Source organism: Solea senegalensis, linkage group LG15 (genome assembly GCF_019176455.1).
Source record: "Solea senegalensis isolate Sse05_10M linkage group LG15, IFAPA_SoseM_1, whole genome shotgun sequence".
Classification (NCBI taxonomy): Eukaryota; Metazoa; Chordata; class Actinopteri; order Pleuronectiformes; family Soleidae; genus Solea; species Solea senegalensis.
This window is the reverse complement of record NC_058035.1, coordinates 16,629,784-16,652,494: the sequence shown is the minus strand read 5'-3', so window position 1 is coordinate 16,652,494 and position 22,711 is coordinate 16,629,784. Positions and strand designations below refer to the sequence as shown.

At 38.4% G+C, this 22,711-nt stretch overlaps 1 protein-coding gene and 1 non-coding gene across 2 annotated transcripts in view; one reads left to right on the top strand and one right to left on the bottom strand.

Annotated features, from left to right (window-relative positions):
• Window positions 1-7,159: 7,159 nt before the first annotated feature.
• On the bottom strand, window positions 7,160-7,232 carry trnar-ccg. Its single transcript has one exon. It is a non-coding gene; the product is annotated as a tRNA-Arg (tRNA).
• A 1,831-nt stretch (window positions 7,233-9,063) lies between these two features.
• The window catches only part of anapc1 (anaphase promoting complex subunit 1), a 39,339-nt gene continuing 25,691 nt past the window's right edge, over window positions 9,064-22,711 (top strand). The window contains exons 1-23 of the mRNA XM_044046009.1: window positions 9,064-9,220; window positions 9,945-10,184; window positions 10,397-10,561; window positions 11,006-11,048; window positions 11,166-11,263; window positions 11,412-11,494; window positions 11,589-11,662; window positions 11,750-11,895; window positions 12,282-12,436; window positions 12,703-12,822; window positions 13,021-13,239; window positions 13,404-13,499; window positions 13,708-13,798; window positions 14,849-14,914; window positions 15,002-15,139; window positions 15,430-15,573; window positions 16,373-16,433; window positions 18,900-18,955; window positions 19,264-19,395; window positions 19,490-19,564; window positions 19,816-19,914; window positions 20,227-20,396; window positions 22,179-22,270. Coding sequence (XP_043901944.1) covers window positions 9,969-10,184; window positions 10,397-10,561; window positions 11,006-11,048; window positions 11,166-11,263; window positions 11,412-11,494; window positions 11,589-11,662; window positions 11,750-11,895; window positions 12,282-12,436; window positions 12,703-12,822; window positions 13,021-13,239; window positions 13,404-13,499; window positions 13,708-13,798; window positions 14,849-14,914; window positions 15,002-15,139; window positions 15,430-15,573; window positions 16,373-16,433; window positions 18,900-18,955; window positions 19,264-19,395; window positions 19,490-19,564; window positions 19,816-19,914; window positions 20,227-20,396; window positions 22,179-22,270 — 2,539 coding nt within the window. The 5' untranslated portion in view covers window positions 9,064-9,220; window positions 9,945-9,968. The remainder of the gene's footprint in view (window positions 9,221-9,944; window positions 10,185-10,396; window positions 10,562-11,005; window positions 11,049-11,165; window positions 11,264-11,411; window positions 11,495-11,588; window positions 11,663-11,749; window positions 11,896-12,281; window positions 12,437-12,702; window positions 12,823-13,020; window positions 13,240-13,403; window positions 13,500-13,707; window positions 13,799-14,848; window positions 14,915-15,001; window positions 15,140-15,429; window positions 15,574-16,372; window positions 16,434-18,899; window positions 18,956-19,263; window positions 19,396-19,489; window positions 19,565-19,815; window positions 19,915-20,226; window positions 20,397-22,178; window positions 22,271-22,711) is intronic.

Sequence of the window (22,711 nt, the reverse complement as noted above, 5' to 3'; positions counted from 1 at the left end):
AATACAATCACATTTATGAGGGCAGTGGCAAGAAACTACCTAATTCAGGTGGCTGGCTTTTACAAAAGAGCATCAGACTGAAGAGTCTCTGAATCCACCCACCGCTCGCAGATGATGAGTCTGATTTTCACTGCCAGAATGGCACATGAATTACCTGTGACGTTGGCTGGCACTCATTAACTCACTCACTCACTCACTCACTCATCCATCCATCCATTTGAACCTGCAAAAGTGAAACAGTGAAAAGGGAGACTGAGGAGCTTCAAAAGGGAAAAAACCCCAACAACAACAGGGTGGTCATATATTGATAAATAACAATAAAAGAGCAAAAACACAACAAATGATGAAACATGTACTGTAAATACAGACAATCAATGCAATATTTATAATAATAAAACAGTTACTTGTATGGGTTTTCAACAAAAGGTTCATTGATTTACTACTGAATATTTGAAAGAATTTTGTTTATTATTAATATTGGTAACATCAACTCCATATGCACAAAGAAAGACGACACATTTGCATGATATACCGTATTTAAAGTAACTGGTATTGCAGTTGATGAACATCTGCATTACCTTCTGTTTATTCTTCTTTCACTGTTTTTTGAGTGTATTGAGGCTGCATTAATCAATATTTTGACAATCAGGGTCAAATGTAAATGGTATAGTTTAGTTACACGGCACATTTTAGAGTCATGTCGTTTTGATTTTATGATCAACAACAGTCAGACATAATAATCACTAGTTGATGCACAAAGTGGAGCATTTATTAGCAAAAGAGCTAAACGTTCTGACTATCTCAGAAGGTGGTGGAGAACAAAACAGAGTGGAAAGGGAATAACACTCTTAACCCTTAGAACACCAAGCATTTAGGCTGTTTTTTTCCATTACAATGTTAAAACAGTTTATACAGAGGTTATAAGGATGTGCAATATAGAGTGTCTTATATACTTTTTTTTGGCAATCTGATGAAAAAAAATTTTAAAATTGGAATTCATTTGTGAAATTTGGAAGTACTTCACAGTTCAAAGTTCACTTGCCTCATTTTTATGAACAAAAAGAAAAGAAAAACTGTCTATTGTGTGACTTTTGCACAATTATTGCTACTTTATATCATTATTATATAAAAATGTGATATAAAATGAATCATAACTTAATGATTAACTGACTCAACAACACAAAAGAAGAGAAGCCCATATAAGGAGTTATTCATAAGCATTATTCATTATTTGGGTGCACCTGTGTGAGCACTAAGAGTCAAGGTCAACGTAGACATGACGCCAACTAAATTACATCTCAAGTGTGAAAATACTTGACTTTAACCCTTTTTCATGTTTTTTTATTCTGAAAAAAATATATTCACTTCAATTTATTGTCTATACATTGTGTAAACCTGGTGTGGTATTTACTGGAAATGATTTATACTGCAATGTTCCAATTATAAAGCAATAAAAAAGCACTGGGTCAATGTAATTTTAAATTGAATTCATATCTCTGGCTGTAAGCGTCTTCAAATCACAAACAATATGGCAGAGTTTTGTAAGTTTTTATAATATAATGGAGAATGATTCGACCTCGTGCAATGATAATTGAAAGATACGTGATGAGATACAGTAAATGAAAGCAATGTGTGAGCAAGGGTTTTCTGGAAAATGTGATTCATTTTCCCCTTAATTTGGTTGCTGTGTATGTGGTGGTGATGATGATGATCACAAATGTTATTTTACCTCTACTTCATGACAACAGTGTCTCTGGCCTTCACAGTCATTGAAATCTCCTCCCAGTCAGCAGATCACCTCCTCCTCCTCCTCCTCCTGCCTTTCTCAACCATGATGGCACCATTGGAACCTTAATGTGATCAGTCCAGAGAGAAAGTAGATTACACAGAAGTCCATGGGAGAAGGAGCTGGTCTAATTGACAGCAGTGATTGGAGACAGATCCCTGCAGGAAGAGGAAGCTGATGGAGGAAACATCAGCATTATTATGGTGATGTTGATGGAATGTACAAAAAAGAAAGTTCCTTTACAAAAGGACAACTTAACGCTGCACACAGATGACCAAATCCACTTTAATACCCATTACATTTACTTTTAATATATCCACCACAAATTTAGCAGAATTTGGCTGTCTTCATTTACCTAATGTAAATATACTACTCCTTTTTTACATTGCTGCATGAATTAATAAATTAATGAAAACTAAACTACCGTTTAAAAATTAAAACCACACGTTTGCCAAAATCCTACACAGATGTTAATATTGTATATATTTACTTCTCATCATCTTACTTCGGTAGATGATGATTGACTGATATATTATAGCATCTTACTATATGTTGTATTGTCTCTTTTTCACAGATGTTTGAAGACTGTCAAGCAACCCTTTGGTGATTAACAGACAGACAGATGTTCCTTGCATGTGAGGATGACCGTGTGTGTTGTTTATTACAGCCAGGACCTTTAATATGCTTGTTAATTATAGTTTCAATAAAAATGTCTCCACCTGATGCATTTGCTTGATAGTTAAATCTCTTTGCTGCTATTCTCCACGTCTGCAGACCTGGAACTTCACCTGGTCTGTAATAAAGAATGTTTTATGGAGGCAACATCTGTGAGCGGAGGAAATAACATACATTTGGATTGAATTGGAGTTAATTAGGGTCTATTTTATTATTATAATAGTTGTAGTAGAAATAACAATAGCAATGTTATCATTACAGCGGACACTAGCTGACTGCAACAGCAATGGGCATCGTTTAAATAGTTATATCTCAAACAAGTAAGACAAACGAGAGACAAAGTTTTCACTAATACTATATACTAAATAAAAAGAAAAGAGTAAAAAATCACGGGAGGAATTCAGATCCAAGCGGTGGACTTTTTTTGAAATGCGTCACTTTTCATCATAACTCTCCCTCCAGACTGTGTGATGAGGGGAATCCCCTGGATTGCTGAGTGCCTCCTCTGCACCACATTATCCAATTAGCAAACCACAGAGCGACGACTCTGATGGCAGATTACTGCTGGCTGTCTCCTTCTCTCTCTCTCCCTCCCTCTCTCTCTCTGTCCCCCTGTCCCTCTGACGTGGTGAGAGTGTCAGGTGGAAAGAGCAAGATAAGACAGAAATAAATGATGATAGAAGGAGTGTGAAATAGATTGTATCAGGGACACAAACCAGGTAAAGGACAAGTTCATATAAGGAGATATATATATATATATATATATATATATATATATATATATATATATATATATATATATATATATATATATACATATATATATATATGAACCTGAATCAGCTGATGTTATGATGTCAGTGTCTCTACATTTAATAGAGCAGCACCAATAAACTGAGGAAAAATATAATAATTATTTTTGCAAACATTCAAAATGAATACATTATAGTACAAGTACAATGTTTAATATGGATCAATATCTACATCCTAATACAATATAGTGATAAAACATGTAGAAGAAAGTAAAAAACATTTTCTGTGCTCAATGGACATGAGGTGGTGCATGACAGGTTTGAATATATCTGATATAAAGTATAATTACTGAAACACTGTTAACTGACAACAGTGTGTAACTCCAACAAATATTGTGATTTGTTTAGCATATTAAATCAGATTACAATAAATAAAAAGTGGTAAAAACGTGATGCATTTCACATTATAACATGATCAGCATTTTGTACTTGAAATGTATCACATGTATACAATAAACTAGCAAAAACTACTGCTCTAAAATGAGGTGCTCTGCATGCATTTTGCATTCTTTTTAATTTGAGATGATGTTGCAGCCCTTCTGTCTTTTCATCTAAATCACACATAAGGCTACAAACAATGGTTTCCAATACATAAAGGCCCCCCCATATAACACACCTGGCAGTGATCAGACTTTCAGGCTTATAAATAAAATCATAAAATAAAAACATGGGAGACAAAAGCTAATTTGCTAAAAACTGGCATACACTATTTACAAATGTATCTACAAATAAGCAAAGCACATTAGCATACAGAGGATATTGTATTCGCAAAAGGGTCACTAATTGTAAACATATTTCTACTACATGTAATTGAACAATAATAATAACCATAAAGCAAAAGTACATAACATTTTGGATCATAGTCTACATAGGCTGTAATGTTCTTAAACACTGACCACTAACACGTTTATGATTCTAATTATTTCTGAGGGGTTTCTGTGCAAGAATAGATTCAATCTAAGTTATGAAAGAGACATTGTAAAATGAGACAAAGTGAACATGCGTCATCATATGTACAGTGCAGTGACACAATAAATCTGGGTCAAACTAATAGTGTTTGTGCAGAGGTGACAGTACCAAGGCATCATTCCACAGATAAATGACAAACCTTTACACTCGTCTGAAATGTCATCACAGGTGCCACAGTCAAACAGGTTTCTGCCTCCCATGTGGAAAGACTCTTCTCCTCCTCCTGTCTCAGCGTGGACCCATCTGGGTTTGGTGAGTGATTGCCTTCCACCACCAGAGGAGATTAGTCACATAAATTACTGCTAAACTCCCCTGATGGCTAAACCTGGTTTTCTGCAGCAGGAGACTGTCTCCTGCAACCAAGAGCTGAAGATGGAGACAACAGGTCATCAGTGCCGGATGAAATGTGGGAAATGAGCAATATTAATGTTGTAATGCAAATGACGTGTTTTCACCTCAGAGTTTAATTGCTCCCCAGTGAACTGGACATGATGGTTTTCTGGACGTAAGTGCCATTTTCACAAAATGGGAATAAACGACGGTGGTTATGTAAATAAAAGTGACAGAATACAGTTTACAAGTTTAACTGACAGACAGAGCAGTTTGGCCATTCTCTGTTTTCTAGGTCAAATTTTTTTAATCAGTTTAAATTTGTTAAAGCTGCAGTGCATAATATTTGGTCATTTTTGTTTCTGTTATGTTATTCTGCCCCTGTGTGGCCTTGGTGTGGAGAAATGATTTAACATTTGTTTATGTCCTAATGTCAAGCAATACTATCAGACCTGACTGAGGGCGGGTTTGAGTGCACAGTGGGAAAGAAGTGGGTGTTTTGAGTCCAATTCCCTCCTGAAACTTTTCATGGGCCATGAGCCACTTCTTTGTTTTATCAGTCATCTTTCCACTTGTCTGCATCTGTCTTGACACTTCCCTCCTTTGCAGCAAGAAGGCAACAGTGGGGTTAGTCACACGGTCAGAACAAGGGCCTTTCTGCATGTTCTCCAGTTTCCTCCCACAGTCCAAAAACATGCAATATAGGATTAGTTAAATTGGACACTCCAAATTGACCATAGGTGTGATTGTATGTGGTTGTTTGTCTTTTCATGTATCCCTGTGATGGATTGGAGATCTGTCCAGGGTGTACCCTGCCTATCATACTATGTCAGCTGAGGTTGGCACAGCTCCCCCCGCAAACCCTCATGTGAAGAATAAAGCGGTAGAATATGGAAATTTCAACACCACTATACTGAGGAAGAGAGAGAGAGTCATGTGAAGCTGATAGGCTCAATCAGCATTGTGGGAACGCATTTGCGGACATTTGTGTATATTTAAAAGTTACACATTACTGTTTTAAACTTTAAATCAAAGCCATGTCATGCCAGCACTTGGCCCAGGCACCACTGGTTTCTACTGGTCAAGTTATTGGTCTTCTAAATAAGACTCCAGTATTTAGCTGTATTTCATTTCTCACAACACAAAGAATGACTCCACACACACACACAGTCCCTGGAGGTTCCTTTAATGGAGGCCTTGTTTTTGGTGTGTGGCCCTTTGTATGGATCAATTAGATCCACCAGAGCTCTTCATCACATCCTAAATTAACTAAACACATAAATACATTTGGCCTGGATTCAGCCCCATGGCAGACATTACGTACAGCAATGACATCTAGAGACTTTAATTTGTGCAACACACGCTCATGCATGCACCCACCCAACCACACATACACACACACACTCAAACTCATTACCTCTTATTAACCAGCCTTAGTCATGTTGTACTCAGCTATCTATCTATCTATCTATCTATCTATCTATCTCTCTCTCTCTCTCTCTCTCTCTCTCTCTCTCTCTCTATCTATATATCTATCCAGAGGACTCTACAACAATCAAATACTCTAGTAAATGTTAATTTTACTGAAATAGATCAAAATGACAATAGATACATATACAAATGTTTTTGTATCAGCCCTTAGCCAAGCACTATATATGACATGTTGCTTTACTGTTAAATTACTAAAACAATGAATCAGTCATTGTTTTAGTAATGAATTCATCTTTTTGATGACAACTTTACAGGTGAAAATACAGGTCATGTGTTTATATTAATATAATGTGCAAGCATTAAATTTTTCCTGTAGTAAAATTATTTATCCCCTGAATTAACTAATGTTCAGTAATCTGCATCAAATAAATGTACAACATCTGAGTAGAAGCGTTGAGTTTGGATGTGTTACAGGCTTTAAGTGTTGAATAACAGGATTGTATCAGATATACTGTATCTATCAACTACATTTTCACTTGGTGGTGGTCCAAAATAAAGCAAACAATTACAGTCACAGTGGAAATGCTGTACTTTTTCACACCATTTCTCTCTGACATGACTGTAACCACCCAGGTTTGCGTGGGTTTATTCCAACAGTCCAAAAACATGCAGATTTGGCAAACAATAGGTAAATTGGACACTCTAAATTGACCGTAGGTGTGAGAGTTGTTTGACTCTAATTTGACCGTAGGTGTGAGTGTGAGAGTGAATGGTTGTTTGTCTCTATATGTGGCCCTGTGATGGACTGGTGACCTGTCCAAGGTGAACCCTGCCTTTCGCCCTATGTCAGCTGAGATTGGCACCAGCGACCCCCGTGACCCTCATAGGAGGATAAAGCAGGAGAAGATGGATGAATGAATGGATGACTGTAATTCCACCACTGTTCCTGCCTTGCTCACAGATGTTTTAACAGCATTGCAATAATCAAATTTGAGCACCTGTTACTGCATGACGACCTCACCTCGTACACACCCAGCATGCTGCAGCTAACTAAGGATAATGAGGTATCTGTTGTGCTGGTACAGACCTTGGAAAAGAAGTTTCACCCAACATATGTCCTTTTTTTCTGACATGGGCTTTCCTAAATCATAAAGCACAACCCAGGTGGGACTTGAACCCACAATCCCCAGCTCCGGAGGCTGATACCTTGTCCATTAGGCCACTGGGTCTTGAATATGCAATAATTAAACCACCTAAGCTATGTAATTATGACCACATATGATAATTTCTTAATCTATCTATCGATCTATGAATTCAAGGAATGTCTTTCTGTTACACGCATAACTGTTGAACATGTTGTTTGACAGCCTTCAAACTCGGCAGGTGACTTACTAAGGGCAGCAGTGTGTGCAGTCCTGACTTTTACGTTGTTTGGAAAAGAAACTAGAGATATCGGTGTTACTTGTGTACTTTTGATTGTCATTAAAACTTTCTTAAAGCATCAAAGCTGGTGGTTGCCAAAGGCTTTTGCGCAGTACAATATGTATAATTTATTACATCTAATACACATATATAAAATAATTGGTATCATCTGTTAGAGTTTAACCTGTGATACCAGATACACTCCCTTTTGTAATTTGTAATATCAGGTCTTTAACACGTCACAGTTAACAGATGAATATATTGATAAGATACGGCAGCCTAACCCTCTCGTTCTCTCTCTCTCTGACACACACCATACAGGGAATTCCACTGTTATTGTCTGGGAGAGGTAACTCAGTCAGACAATATGTGTTGTTGCATGACATCCATCAAACACATCAGCTCCCGTAACACCCAAAATCCTCATTTCCCCCCAAATACAGTATTTATTATAACCACTTTTTTCACTGGAGTTGCATTGTGCATACAGTGTGGAACCTGTCCATGTGTTTGTCCATTAACAATATGATTTTCTTTCAACAACGGATTACCTGAATATATTATTATAAAGCTGTTTCCTTGCTACCTACAGTGTGTATTTTGAGACTGCATCACCAGTGGACATACGGGACAGGGGTTTAAAACATCTTAATACCTGTTTTCCATCGTCCTGTTTGATACAATTTAAGATAAACAGGTTAAACTACTCAAAGGCTGAATAATAAACTATAAATTCTATCAGGAATGTAACCCTTATGTGGGAAGTGTGAGCAGACAGAGGCAGATTTTTGCACAGTTATGCATCATGCCCTAAACTGCAAGACTTCTTGGCTTCAAGATTTTCTTTTTTTCTCACAGATGTACTCTGGGCGATACAATTATTTATTGTATGTTGTGTTCATTTTAAGCTATTTAGGGTGTGAATGATTACCCCTGTACAAAGACCCCTCAGCACAACAAATTCCTCTTTACTCAACATGGCAATAAAACTTCTTGAATCTTAATATAAGGTACATCGAAGAACTCAAAACACCTATGAAGTGAGCAGAATCAGCTCTTATTGTTCTATATTGTTTCAAAAGGAGTGCCTTTCTAGTGGAGAAAAGTAATGCAGGCTCCTATAGGCCTTAGCAACTTTGTTTCCTATGGGTGCCCTTCCAATCAAAAAGGCTGTTTTTATGACGTTCCCTACTGTCTCTACATGACAGTGTCACATGCAAAGGGTGTGCTTAGAGGAAATTTTAGAGCTGCATAGAAAATTCCCATCTCGGTGATAGAAAGTGATGCTGTGCTTTAAAGGAGGTCCCTGCATATATATACACAGGTGTGTGAGAATGTGGAATCTTATAGTGGTCCCTGCCTACCGGTGAGCAGGTGCCCTTTTAATTTTCGCCCCTGCCCTTCCAAATATCTGTGCACGCCACTGCTTATTGTAGCATATTCACTTGCTTTCCTGGCACCAGGTCTGTCTGTTCTCTTTGCAGAAGAGGATGAGGTGGAGCTGGAGCTGGAGCAGACAGATGTTGGGAGCTGTTTGCAGTTCTGTTTTACAGCGTCTATGTGAAGGCAGCCAATCATCGCTCGCGTTCTATTCTCCTCGCCGCTGATTGGCTGACTCGTGGAGGAAGAGGATGTCGGGATAGCAAAGATGTCCGCGCTCTTTTGAAAACCTGCTGTAGCCAAATCCGAGGTTTGGCTCCTGCTTCGGGTTGTTTTCATGTCGTTGCCAGCGGAGACTCATCCAAAGCAAAGACAAGGACTCCGCGACAAGAGCCAGACTATTCCTTATTAACAGGTTAGCGGCAGAGATGCGGCAACTTCCAAACTAGCTCAAGCTAGTGTTAGCTTCCAGGCTAACCGAGCCTCATTAATCAACGTACTCTATGGGGTTTTAGCAGGAGCATGCTTATGCTAACCGTACAGTCCCATAGCAAACATTATCTGTCAACGTGTTTATTCATTTTTTCCTGCTGCATTATGTTCACCGCTACATGTGTTTGCTATAAATAGGGCTATATGGAATCCAGCTTGTCATTACCTAGCACCACATTTTAACTACTGCTGGACTGTCATGGATTCATATAGTAATTTTCTTTTAAATGACAGCTATGAATGCTTTAACTCCTCATTTAATTAATGATTTAATTTATGCTTCTTGAGCTTAATGGTGTTTCCCTGTGTCGTTTATTTGGCACACCAGTCCTTGCTAACCGTAACTAGTTTAGCACTTTTACCAAGGCTGTGGCTCAGCCTCAGCTATCCATGTTTTCTTTTAAAGTGGTTGGTGGTACATTCGCTTCAAATTTGAATTTCGGCTTCACTTGCATGTAAAGTAGAAAGTGCGCTGCCAGAAAACTGATATGATACTGTACATCAGTCATATAGTGCCATGTTTACATTGCACACCTAATGTAGGTAATGTTTTAACGAACATTCTGCAGTTCAGTTTTCCCCGCTTGAGTAAAAACAATAACAAACAACACCCTCTTATTTTGACCTTCATCCCATATTCTACCCAGAAATAATGCTGATATCCGTAACTCATGTCGGAAGTCGTATATGAAGAGACAGCCACAATGATCGCCGCAGGGGAATTGCAGTCTTTTGTCCCATTTGGACGTGAGCACTGCAGGAACCATCCAAATGCCTTCAACCTGCAGCTCAGAGAGCTTCAGCCTGCCTCCGAGCTCTGGTCCTCAGATGGCGCCGCAGGGTTGGTGGGGTCCCTGCAGGAAGTTAGTCTACAGGAGAGAGAAAGGGTAAGATTTTATAGTTTGGTTCTATAAAGTGGTACTAATGTTGTAGCTACTCAAGTAAACACTAATATTTAAAAATGGGAGTAGTGAGATATATGGATCAAACAAAAAATAAAATACACTATGAATGCAAGCCATATTCGCACAAATTGATGAATATTTTTTATTATGTTCATGTTGTTTTACCTTTACTACCTGTGCTTTCACTGCCACAGGAATGTTGGCAGCTTAGGAAAGGCTGCATTGGCGTGAGGGAAGAGGATGTGGAGTTTGAAGAGGAGCTCTACACAGCAGGAAATGTGGTCGTCTGGAGCCAGGGCAGTCGCACCCAAGCCTCCAATGTATACAAGGCCTTTACTGTTGATAGCCCTGTGCAACAGGTCTGGATGTCTCTTAAGTATTTCATTTTTAATGTCGTTTTACACCTTTTAGGGATATAATATGGAACATTTCTGCATAAAAATATCAAAAAAACGATAAGACTGGTATATATCGATATATGAGATGTATTTTGTTGAGTTTTGTACTTACATTAGGCAAAAAGTTTAAAAGACTCATTAAGTCCATAGAAATCCTCATTTCTATTCAAGTTAACTGCCATTAAAGCTTCTTCCATAACGTGCAGACACACATGGAAACTCACTTTTCAAATTACTGTAGGTCTTTAAATAATTGAGGCGTCAGTGAAATTTGGGTCCTTTTCCTAGGTAACAGATAAGCAATGGATGTGAATGAAATAGTAATAATGATTTCTCCTTATTTCCCACCATGCTATATAATTTGAGTTGGGCAAACGTTTAAAGCTGTCTTTTTTCCGTCTGCAGGCCTTGTGGTGTAACTTTGCTGTTCCTCAGGACAAAAAAGATGGTACAGTATATTGCAAATTTCAGACGCACTTACTGTTTCAAGTTCTATTTAAATTTTCTGTTGTTCTGTTGAGATTTTTCCCAATGAAATTTAAACATATTAACTGTTGTTTTGCAGAGGAGGAATTGGAGCAGACTGTATGCATCATCCAGAGCAGCTGTGTCAACGTACACACTGTGACTGGGAAGGATTTCATCTCACCACTTCCGTTCCAGGTGAGTGTTTATAATGATTTAAGCAGAAGTCTATAAAAACACATCCGTTACTAAATTAATATTGATCTTCAAATATCCATTTTATTTAACAAAATAATATACGGTATGTTTAACATGTATCTCACATCCAACCTATTGTCTCCTCTAGGTCTCAGATGTTTGGGCAACCAAATTTGGACTATTGCTAGAACGAAAAAACACAGTGACTGATACACAACTCAGCCTCCCTGGGTACACAATCATGTTTACATTAAAACTCTCTGATTGTCACACAGATTGTCATTTGTCTGTATAGTGATGCAATTGCATTTTTTTTCCCCATCAGAGAACCTCTGCCCACTTTATTCAGCATGCTGCATCCTCTAGATGAAATTGCACCAGTGGTGTGTAAGCCTGCAGGTACGACATACACAGTCACTTATACCTTCTTGAATGTGTTATAATAAGCAACATGTTCTTATCTGAGTATATGTATGTATTTACCAGGTCTGTTTGAAGGCTCTCGTGTGCAGTATGCTTCTGACCCCACCATGAAGATTGTGTTCAGCAGTGCACAGCCCTCTGTAGTTGTCACCTATGACACAATACAGGGAATTCACATTGTATGGGCTTTGCGCAAGGTTACTCATGATGTGAGTAAACTATGTCTTACACATTCACACACTATAATAACTGGTTTGAAAGTATACCATGACTTTACAAAGTCAAGGCATCAAAACAACTAAAATGTTTTGTATTTTTTTTTGGTTTCGTATGAGTGGAGGTCAGTCAGCTTTGTTTACAATGGTATGACGACTGAAGGAAGTGACATTTTATAGCTGTTATCCTAATACTGTGACCTTTTTGCTTCAGAATCACATACTGTTCCATCTCCGCACACACGCACATCACACACACACACACACACACACACACACACACACACACACACACACACACACACACACACACACAGGTGTAACCACAGAGGTGTAACCACAGAGGACCTGTTTCTGATTTTGCTTCTTCTCTTCACCAGGAGCGATCAGCAGTCCTACGTTGTCCAGAGCCAGTTGGCACACCGTTTGGTCTGATGGCCTCGGGCTTCCTGACCTCTCACCTCCGTAACATCCCCCGTCTGGACTCCCCTGGTGGGAGTGGAGCAGCTGGGCTTGGTCCTGGAACTGGAGCAAGGTAATGAAAGTGAAGTGAGTGTTTAAAGCACATAGAGTGGCAATGGTTATTTGAGGATCGGTATGAGGGTTATCATTAAAAGTAATTCACTAAAATGTAGAATAGATAAACAAAGAATTATAAATCATGCAGGTAATTTATGTGATTAACTAAAAGAAAATCAAGCACAGAAAATAAATTTGAATACATTAGCATAATGTGAAATGTATCAATTGCTACATGACTTAAATGGACCTGATTTTTTTTTTGCCTCTCTATTTTTTAAGCACCGGCTCTCCACTCAACTACAGTACTTTGCACAGCCATCAGAGCAGGATATTGACATCCTCACCAGCGGTGCATTCCCGTGTTCATTCCCCAAGTATATCCAACATGGCTGCTCTCAGGTGAGTTGAACTTCAAAGAAAGTTATTTTTTGAAATTTATGTATGCAGTATATGACAGCAGAGGACAGGACACATAAAGATCCTGAATAAAACATATCTTTCTAGTTACCTACACTGTACATGTCGCCATAATAACATTGTTTGTGGTAAAAAACGCAACTTTGCACTATTTTCACACTTGCTATCCCTCTATCCCAGCCGTGCTCACTCTCCAGGGATGGCGGCGCCATCCTTTTCAGGAGTGGCTCGTTTCAGCACGTCTTTCAACACCCCGCCACCCCGGGGGGGCCATGGATTGTTAACCTCTCCTAACAGCACAGTCAATGAGACGATGCTGGTGCCAGAGATGAAGCCCATCAAGCCTGACCTCTGCATGGAACAATTGTGGAGTGAGACAGTTACCGCTGGATGTCACAGGTCATTATATAGCAAGAGTGGACCCTACTGAACATCTGTACTGGCCTCTTATATTGATGCATTGACCCAAATTGACCTTTCTTTTTAGTAGAACATGATGCGTAAAATATATACATTTTTGTTGATGAACAGCTCATAGTTTCTCACCTTGTTTGCTTCTGTAGGGAGATGAGCAGCCAGGCTTCTAAAATATTTCTGACCTCTGACGTCTGTGAAAACCGCTATCTCTGTTTCCTGGTGGAGTCTCACCAACAACTCAGGTCAACTAACTAACATGATCTATTCCTAAAGTTACAATTACTTAATTGTGAAGTGTTACAGAGAAGTCTTAAATGTAGCTAAACAATTTGTGCCAAGACTTTTATCCTTCAAGTATATATAACATCTGAGAAATCACTTAAAATGTAACCTTGAACTTGCATTGAAGGTTTATTTAGAGTGTAACATCTTTTTTGTATTTTTCCACAGATGTGTGAAGTTTATTGAGAGCAATGATTCACCTCAGCTCATCTTTACCTCTGTCACATCCATCCCTGCCAAAGATGCAGAACCTCTGCAGGTACATAAGTCATACATAATAGATAAATAATATCTATTATGTATTGCCTGTGCCTAATAAATAGGCACAGGCAACAAATATCCACACAGACTTCTACCTCTTTCAGTGAAATGCAAATTATTTTAGAACAGAGAGGTTTGTTAATCAGCTGACAAACTGAACTACATCCATCTATCCATTATCTACCGCTTTATCCTCCACCTGAGGGTCGTGGGGGGTGCTGTGCCAATCTCAGCTGACATATGGCAATAGGCTGGGCACACCCTGTACAGGTCACCAGTAACTGAACTACATATTACATACAATTTCAGATAGAAGATAAAAGAAAGTCTGACATTGCTGTTTCTGTGACACTTGCTCTCCATATTATAGAAATGTTCAGTTAATTGCATACCTGGGTATTATGGCTGCAAAGGCAAGAGTACTAACCAATACAGCAACCGTGTGTTTATTTGTTCCCTTTGATATAATTAGATCTGTAATTGCCTCCATTACCTACAGAAACCACTGTGTATATACTTATCTGAGCTAAAGCTCTGTCTCAGGAGTTTATTGCACATCATCACTAGATACTGTATATCAGTGAGGTTCTTTTTTGTGAGTTGTACTGTGAAACAGAAGGTATGTTTTAAACATTTCTGCTCACAGTTTCAGACCTTGTATTACAGTTCTAAATGTACTATTGTACCATTGGTTTTCTATCATTGCCAAATAAATGCAAACACACCAAAACAAACTGAGGTACGTGAAATAATGATTTGACGTTTTGTAAAATTAAAGGATTCATTGTTGGATGCAGGATTTTTCAGCTGTTAATACAGGCCAATATTCACCTTGTTGGCAAATAAGGTGACATTTGTAGAAACACGCTGATGTGTGTCTGTACTTCACAAAAGAACAACATAAACAAAAAACAATCGGTATTGGCTATGGGATAAATAGTTTTTTAAACTTGTGTTGATGTATCATTAAATTCATTACTAAATTACAAAATAATTGTTTATAATGTTGGTCTTAACATGTTTCTTGCCATTTGACTTTGGTTCACAGACTATAGATGCCATGCTGGTTCTGGAAGCCTGTGGCAGTCTGGTTCTCTACACGGGAATCACCAGGGTATGGACGGACTCAATTTAATTAATGCACATTTTTACTTGTGTAAGGTGGTGAAATCACTGAACTACTTTCTTGGTTTTCCATTAGGTCAGTAAGGTTTTGGTCTCTGGACTCCTGTTACCCACTTTCACCTTGACCAACCAGCCCCCTCATCTCAGCACACCAATGGAGAATGTGAGCACACCAGCAAATGCTGGCAGTAGACACCTCCAAAGAATGGATGAGGTACTGCCATGTTTTGTTAACATTTTGTTCTTTAAACATTACACATTTTTATTGTTTTCTGCATTCAGGTCTCACAGCTGTAGATATCAGTTTTCTTGTCTTGAGAAAATTTTCACAGACCACGATAATATTGTCATAGTAAACACAGAAGATCGATTTGGTTCCCTGTTAAATTCTGCATTCTGCTGCATGAAATTATCAGGAAATCAGCTCAGTATTGCTATACCCATGTTTACCTTTTTTTCCTCATTCACATCTGATGTCACCTGCTTTCTTCTTCTTTTCTTGAGGCTGTGATGCCTTCACCAGTATCAGAATTGAGGGGTCCAAACATGAAACACCATGAATCTTCATTTTTGGAAGATTACACCTTCCAACAAGCTATGCCCTACATCCGTGCCTTGAGGGATCCCGTTTGCAACCGTGTCACCCTGGTAGGTTGGTTTTTGTGTGTGTTTTCCAAAAGACAACCCTCACCATAAATCCAGCACTTTAAAATAACACTGTGCAAAGAGTTGTTGTCTCTTTCACTTTTTCCTTATTTAAATGGAGATAGAAGATAATTTTCAGGACATGTTTCTAGCTAATACCACAGTTATCCTCCAAGGCTGATTCAGTTTAGGTGCAAGATGTCTGGCAGGCACTGAAGAAAAGTATACATTAAAATCGTACTAGACATCAATGAAATCCAATAGGGTTAGGTTATAAAATCATCCTTTTAATATGCCTGATAACTGACAAAGGGATGTTTGTCTGTCGTTCATTCAATAGAGTGTAGATGTGCATCAAAGAGAGCTTCTGCTTAAACTCACTGCTGTTAGTGAGAGCCTAAGTCTATTGTTTCAAGTCAGTTGCGTGTGTGTGAGAGAGATTCAGGTCCTATATAATTATGAGTGAACGCTACAAAGCTGTGTGAATGTTTGCTTCAGGGGTTATCCTTGTCAGACTTGTATTGATATGTGAATACAAGTATTTGTTCCAGTGCAGAACTTATGTTTATGTTGCTGTGTTTTAGAGGTATGTCCTCTTCTTGTGATTAACAACATGCTTTACAGCAGGTGTCAATGATACATCGTGTTATGGCCATATTACATTTAGGTGGTGTCTTGATTATTCTGTTCATCCTTACACTGTAATGGTTCACTGGAACACTTCATAAGGGAAGAGCCATTGTTGATTTTATTTTGTACTGTACTGCACTGATGTAAGTGTTCAATTATTTTCTCTTTCTAGGAACTCAACAGTGGCACAATGGCGAGGATCTGTATCCCAGAGATTGCTACCTCAGAGCTTGGTGAGTCGCACCGAACCCACAAACACATCTGTACCTCCAAATTAACTACCGTCACCTCATACTCAACATTATTAACATCCAGCTCTTTATTCTGAGAGACCTTTGAATTTGTATCAAAAATGACAGAACCAAACAAAATCACTTCAGTGTATGTCTGAGAAAAATCCGATGTGCATGTTTGTATGCCCTTGTTTTATTTAAATTCTTCTTATCCCTTTTCTGCACCAAACATCTTAATGAACTATACATTAAAAAAAAGAATAATAATCTTTTGCATTTCAGAAGGGTTCTACGCACCTTGTGCTCGAACCCTAATTAAAAAAATCTTTACATACATACAAGATCTTTATTATGTCCCAGTGGAGCCATTTTACATAGCACAGTTTCTACATGTAAATAAATAACTAAGTGAAGAAGTGTAGCGCTAAAAGACAGGTTCACATGAGAAATATCATATGGGTTATGCGTGGGAACCTGGGGTAATTAGCAAATGAATCAAGAGCATCACTCTTCCTTAGATCAATAAGGTTTACATACTGTACTTTCATTCTTTAAACAGGAGGTTACTGTAATGAAGGTACGCAGTTAGAGCACAAACCACCCTAGTCTTTCATTACTTGATGACGCTCATACTGTATTTTATGTACTGACGAGGGATGAACAATAACAACATGTTATTGTGATTTTTCAAACAGATGCTGTGATGGCAATTTTATTTACTATTTTTTTGAAGTTGCTATAAAGTGATAGAAATATCTCCTCTAAATTTGTCACCACACAGAAAAATGTGTTACTACTCACCGAATTTTAATGATTTCAAAGGAAATCAGTGTCATTCTCTGCTCTGAGACTCTGTGTCCACTGAAGTCACAGCCACATACCGACCTAAAGTCTGCGAATGTCACTGTTTGTCAGGGTTTGTACAGAATATAAACGTAAACACACCTGGTATCAAACGTCCTGTTCAATTAACTTGTTCCGGGCACCCTTCCGGATTTTCTTGAGTGATAGACTTCATCATATTATGTTATGCAGTGTGATTGGTAGTCACCGTCTCCATTCAGACATTTCATCCTCAGCTTTTAGACATATCTTGTGACAAATCAATGACAAAAGAGCCGGCCGCAGTGCAACATGAAAATGTCACGTGACTTGCCAAACTCTGTCCAGGGACATTTATTACGTTTTGAGCAGCAAAGCACAAACCAGGCTTTGGCAGGCAACTAAAATAGATTATAATACATTTTTTGGAGGATGAGTCAGTTTCCTTCTCACCATCTGCTCTGAGTATGGGTCTTGAATTAAGTTTTTTAATCACCTTTTAACTTTTTTTTAAAGCTTGCTCTTTTAAATACAGTCATAAGCAGCAGTGGGTGTGTGTTTTACGGTGTGTGTCACTTCCTCTCTGTCTTTGCCATGCTTTGCACCCCATTATTTACTAATCGATCCCAGTCGAGGCTCTGCCCCTTTAATGAGATGGCATTTATCCCCCTCTTCTCTGACCTTTCCCACTCTGGCTGTCACATTAAGACAGCCCGGTGATGTTGATTAGGAATCTGATTGGTCAGAGTTGTTAGGAAACACAGTATCACTAATTACAGTCGAATTGGTGCTTCATTTTAAATTTCCTCCTTTATATTTCTGATCTTAAGGGGAAGAGGATGTTAAATAGATGACATTTGATTTTGACGGTAGAAACTCAAACACTGCTCTCCTGCAAAGTTATATCCCAGTGTCCTTGTTTATATAACTTTTCCTTACCAGATTTTTACCAGACCTTAAGATGAAGACTTAGAAAGTGCTACTGTGTGTTTCTTCAAAAAATCTTGATACTATATTAAATAATATTTATGACTTACTCTTGCTGATTGAAACTGTGCATGTCAGGAAAATACAGGTATTTAATTGAGACTTCCCGCTCTTTGATGATTAGGAATCCTGTGTTTTAATGCCTTATATGAGAACTTTAACAATACAAAAAAATTAACAGTGAACAGGAAGAGATGTAGAATGGCATGAAACAAAGGTCGGTGTCATAACAATCGGTTTGATGTAGTGCCTTTTATTATTATTTTTTCTTTATTTAATCAGAAAAATCCCATTGAGACTAAGAAACTCTTTTTCAACGCGGAGTCCTGGCCAAGATAGGCAGCAGCAAATATAACACATTCAACATAGTTACAAATTTACAGTTAAAACACAAGCAAAAGACAAACCAGATTAAATTTACAAGAAGATTATGAAAAACAATTTTCCTCAAGAACTCTTGTTTGCAACATATTCCATACACAAGATTCTGAATGGACAAAAGTACTTTTACCTAATTCTGTATGGTTCATGGTGAGTGCCTTAAACTCAAACACCATAATAAAAGTTCATGATTTTTTTTATTGACTGATATGGAATTAACTTGATGCCTTCAACTGTTCCGTCTTCATAACCCTGTTCTTCTTGGATTTATTTCAGTGAGGAAATGCCTTCAGGCGATTCGTTTTATCCTGCCAAAGGAAGCTGCCATGAAGGTTTGTCTCACTCAGTGTTAAGTTCTGTCACTAAGCGTGGCATGGATACATCGTTAGACACCAGTGGACAAAACTCTGATTACTTGCATTCTGTATTGGTAAATACAGCCATGCCAGAGTTGTTGTCTTTTAGCTTATGTGTAACACTGTGCGACTCTTTTCCAGAACCAGAGGTTGTGTCTGCTATGAAAATGAAACACTATGCCTAGAATACACATTTTTATGGATTTTAAGTACATTTGTGATACTTGAGAAACTCTATTAACATGTAAAAAAAACCCAAAAAACTGATGACTTATGTTTTGCAGGTTTTGGTGAAGTGGTATAATATCTACAACGCCCCCGGTGATCCCAGTGCTCATGCAGAGTGGAACCTGTTTGTCACCTGTTTTATGACACTGATGGGCTACAACACAGAGCGACTCACTTGGACAAGAAACGTAAGTCCGCTGTAGAGCCTGAAAAGCCTATTTTTCACTTTGATCACTCACCTGTGATTGTTGACCTTGTCCTCTGTCCTCATTGTTTCTCCAGCTGCATTTTGAAGTGCCTCTCTCCCCAGTGATTGCAGCCAAGAAAGCGAGACCCTCTGATGGAGGCTCTGATGAGGTGTGTGTTTGAAGTATGATGTTTGTGGCATATTTATCTCTAAAGACCCATCAGTGGTGTCTAATTTAAGGTAACTACAAGACTTGTAATCTGTGAAGGTAATACCTTTGCTGGAATGGACTGTAATTCATTTCATGTGGCGCATCCCTAATAATGAAGGAATGGTTTCCAGAGTGGGTGTCAGAACAAGCCCTTGACTCTTAAGAGAGGTAACCCACCTTTTGACAGGCTTCTGTCTCTTCCCTCTGCAGGACTGGGACTATTTGCTGGGATCTCATTTTCACCGTCAGATGAATTTCCAGCCTGTATCTGGTTCAGTGGACTCCACAGAAACTGCAGGCCTGTCCTTTGTATGTAAATTGTTTGCTATGTTTGCTCTGTATATGTGCTGTATATATGCACTGATATTTTTTTATACTATGTTTTTACACCTCCTTTATTTTCACTCTTTGAGTTAGACTGCATTCACTTTAGTCTAAAGATTGTTGGCTGTGTATATCCATCTATATGATTGTTTATATTATCAAAGGAATACATCCAGATGGTAATAAATGCATGTGTTTATTGGAACTAGTTGGCAAGTGACACCTGGAAATCATTCAGGAAAAGTAAAAGTTAGTTGAATCTTGAATTCTGAACCCTCTCTTCTTCCTCTGTCCTAGAACTCTTCTCCCTCCAGTCCATCGCTGAAGTTGGATAGTTCAGCTCCTCTCTTCCCCCACATACCTGCACTTTTCTATGTCCTCCATCTACTCTATCAGGAGCTGCAGCTGGATGAGCTGCAGCGAGCGAGAGCCTCATCACTGGTCTGTCTTCTTCAGCAGCTGGCCAGGTAACTGCTGCTGGACTTAGTGTGTTTGTTATCGTATTTGTTACCTCTTTAGGACCTTTTCTGGCATAAACATTGACTTTGTCAGGACCAGTAGTCCTTGTGGGGATGAAAACCCTGTCCTAATGAGGAAGAACTTAATTTCAGGAAGTGGTGAAGCTTAGGGCTCATTTTAACTGTTGTTAGTTTAGGGTTGGTCTTTAAATGGTCACGGTTAACATTTGAGGTAACACTTTGTTTAGGGCTGTTCAAATGAATAGAGGTCAGTGCAGTGTCCTAATAAGTATAGCTGCACAAACCTGTGTCAAGGTTCCCACAGGTCTTTGAAATCCTTGAAAGTATGAATTTGATTAGGCCCTAAGTAGACATGGGTCACTGAAAGTGCTTACTTTTTGTGCATGAAAGAAGTTGATATTTAGGTAAATGTATCCTGCTGCCGATGTGCCTAATGTGTCATGCGCCCTTCATTGATTGAAGACTAGGCCTATGCAGAGCAAACATCGAGTCGTAATTGCTAGCAGTGTTGTGGGCACTGTACACGGTTGCTCTCTTACAGAACAATGAGCGAGTAATGTTAAACCACAGAGAGCAAGTTATGTGGTGCTTGGGAAAAACAAATTCCAAGATCTCTGGCTCATCAAAGAAAAGACGGGCTTGCCCATGATCCCAAGAACAGTCACTTGGCCAGATACAGAGTGTGCTGCAAATCAGTAAAGTGGACTTCGCCTGTGACGTCCACTTTTATTGATTGTTTTTGTATTTAGAATGTGAAGGTAAAGTAAGGCTCACATAAAAGTGAATAGCAGAACAAAAACTGCTGCTTTATTGCATAAAGGTCACAAAATGAAGAGGAGACTTGTGATATTTATCACAACAAAAGACAACCTGGTCCACTGTGTTTTTAAGTGAAAGCTAGTGTGTAATCAAGGGTCTTTTGTCGTGTGTACTGTGAAATAAACTTCAACAGGCTGTCAAGTGACTGCTGTGATTGGTGGCAATGACATCAACAGAATAGGCGGAGTGGGAGAGTGAAGCGCTCTACACAGTAATTGGCCTGTGTTGGTTAGTATGTGGGCTGAAGTACGCTTTAACCGACTTACTGTGGATAAGGCCAAAATTGTGATTTGGATATTTTTATTACAAGGGTTAAATTTGATAAATTCTGTATTTTAAATATCTATATTTATTCTTTAAATTCGGTCTTGAAAATTAGATTTGTAAAGATAGATGTTTCCTATTGATATTCCATTTCCTCAGGCAGGATGTTAATAAGCATTTTAATCCACAGAAAAAAACTGTTAATTAAAAGAACTAGGCTATAAGGTCAAAAACTATGTGTGAACCACTAAACTCCAAAATAGAAATAAAAAAGATGAGAAAGAATAAAGGGTTAAGATTAATGATCAATTTTACAGGCGCACACACACACACACACAGCTGGTAGGTGTTTGGGAGTGGGGCCTTGATAGCAGGATTAAAAACTATTGATTACTTGATGTTCAGATGAATAGTAATGACTCACAGTTGTTAATTACGCTGGCCATGTCTTTTAATTACTGCTGAAAATCAAGTTAAATGCCACTGGGGCTTTTTGAGAACATAGAGCTGTTTTAGTTAGTTTTTGTTTTTTCCAATGTCCTTCAACTATTTATGTTGAATCCTGCCTCTTAAACAATAAATACTTATTGAGTATGGGATTATTATTTTTTATCATGTTCATGTGTATAGAGTCACTGTTGTACAGGAATATTGTATGTTATAATAATGACCTTGTTTTGTTTGCAGAGACCTTCAGTTGGATGAATACGTGGATCTCTACTGGAGACATTATCCTTCATTAATTAGTGGTTTCAATGAGAACTGCGTCATAGACCAGGGTAAGACCTTTTTAATAGTTTGATAATGGTATCAAGTCAGGAAACACATTAGACGTGATATATTGGAATAGATGGTTCTGAAATGTCTTCTTTTGTCAAAAGGTGGTTCTAACTTTGCTTATCCTAGGCTTAGGTACCTTTCTGACACTTTTTTAAGTTGTTGATAGATTAGACCGATGATAGCAGTAAAGGGGGAGAGAGAGGGGAAGATACACAGCAAAGGGCCACAAGGTACAGGTGAACCTGTGGTCTTTGCAGAAGACTATAGGCTCATTATTTAGGGTACCAGCCCCCACTGGCATTATGACTTGTGCTTAAGTATATATAAAGATGGATGATGCGTCTTCCACTGAACAAAAAAGCCAAAATGTTATAGTTACAAGTGCTGCAGTCATTAGCAGAAGGAGATTTGTCAGTGCAGTCGTGATTGGGGAGTGGATC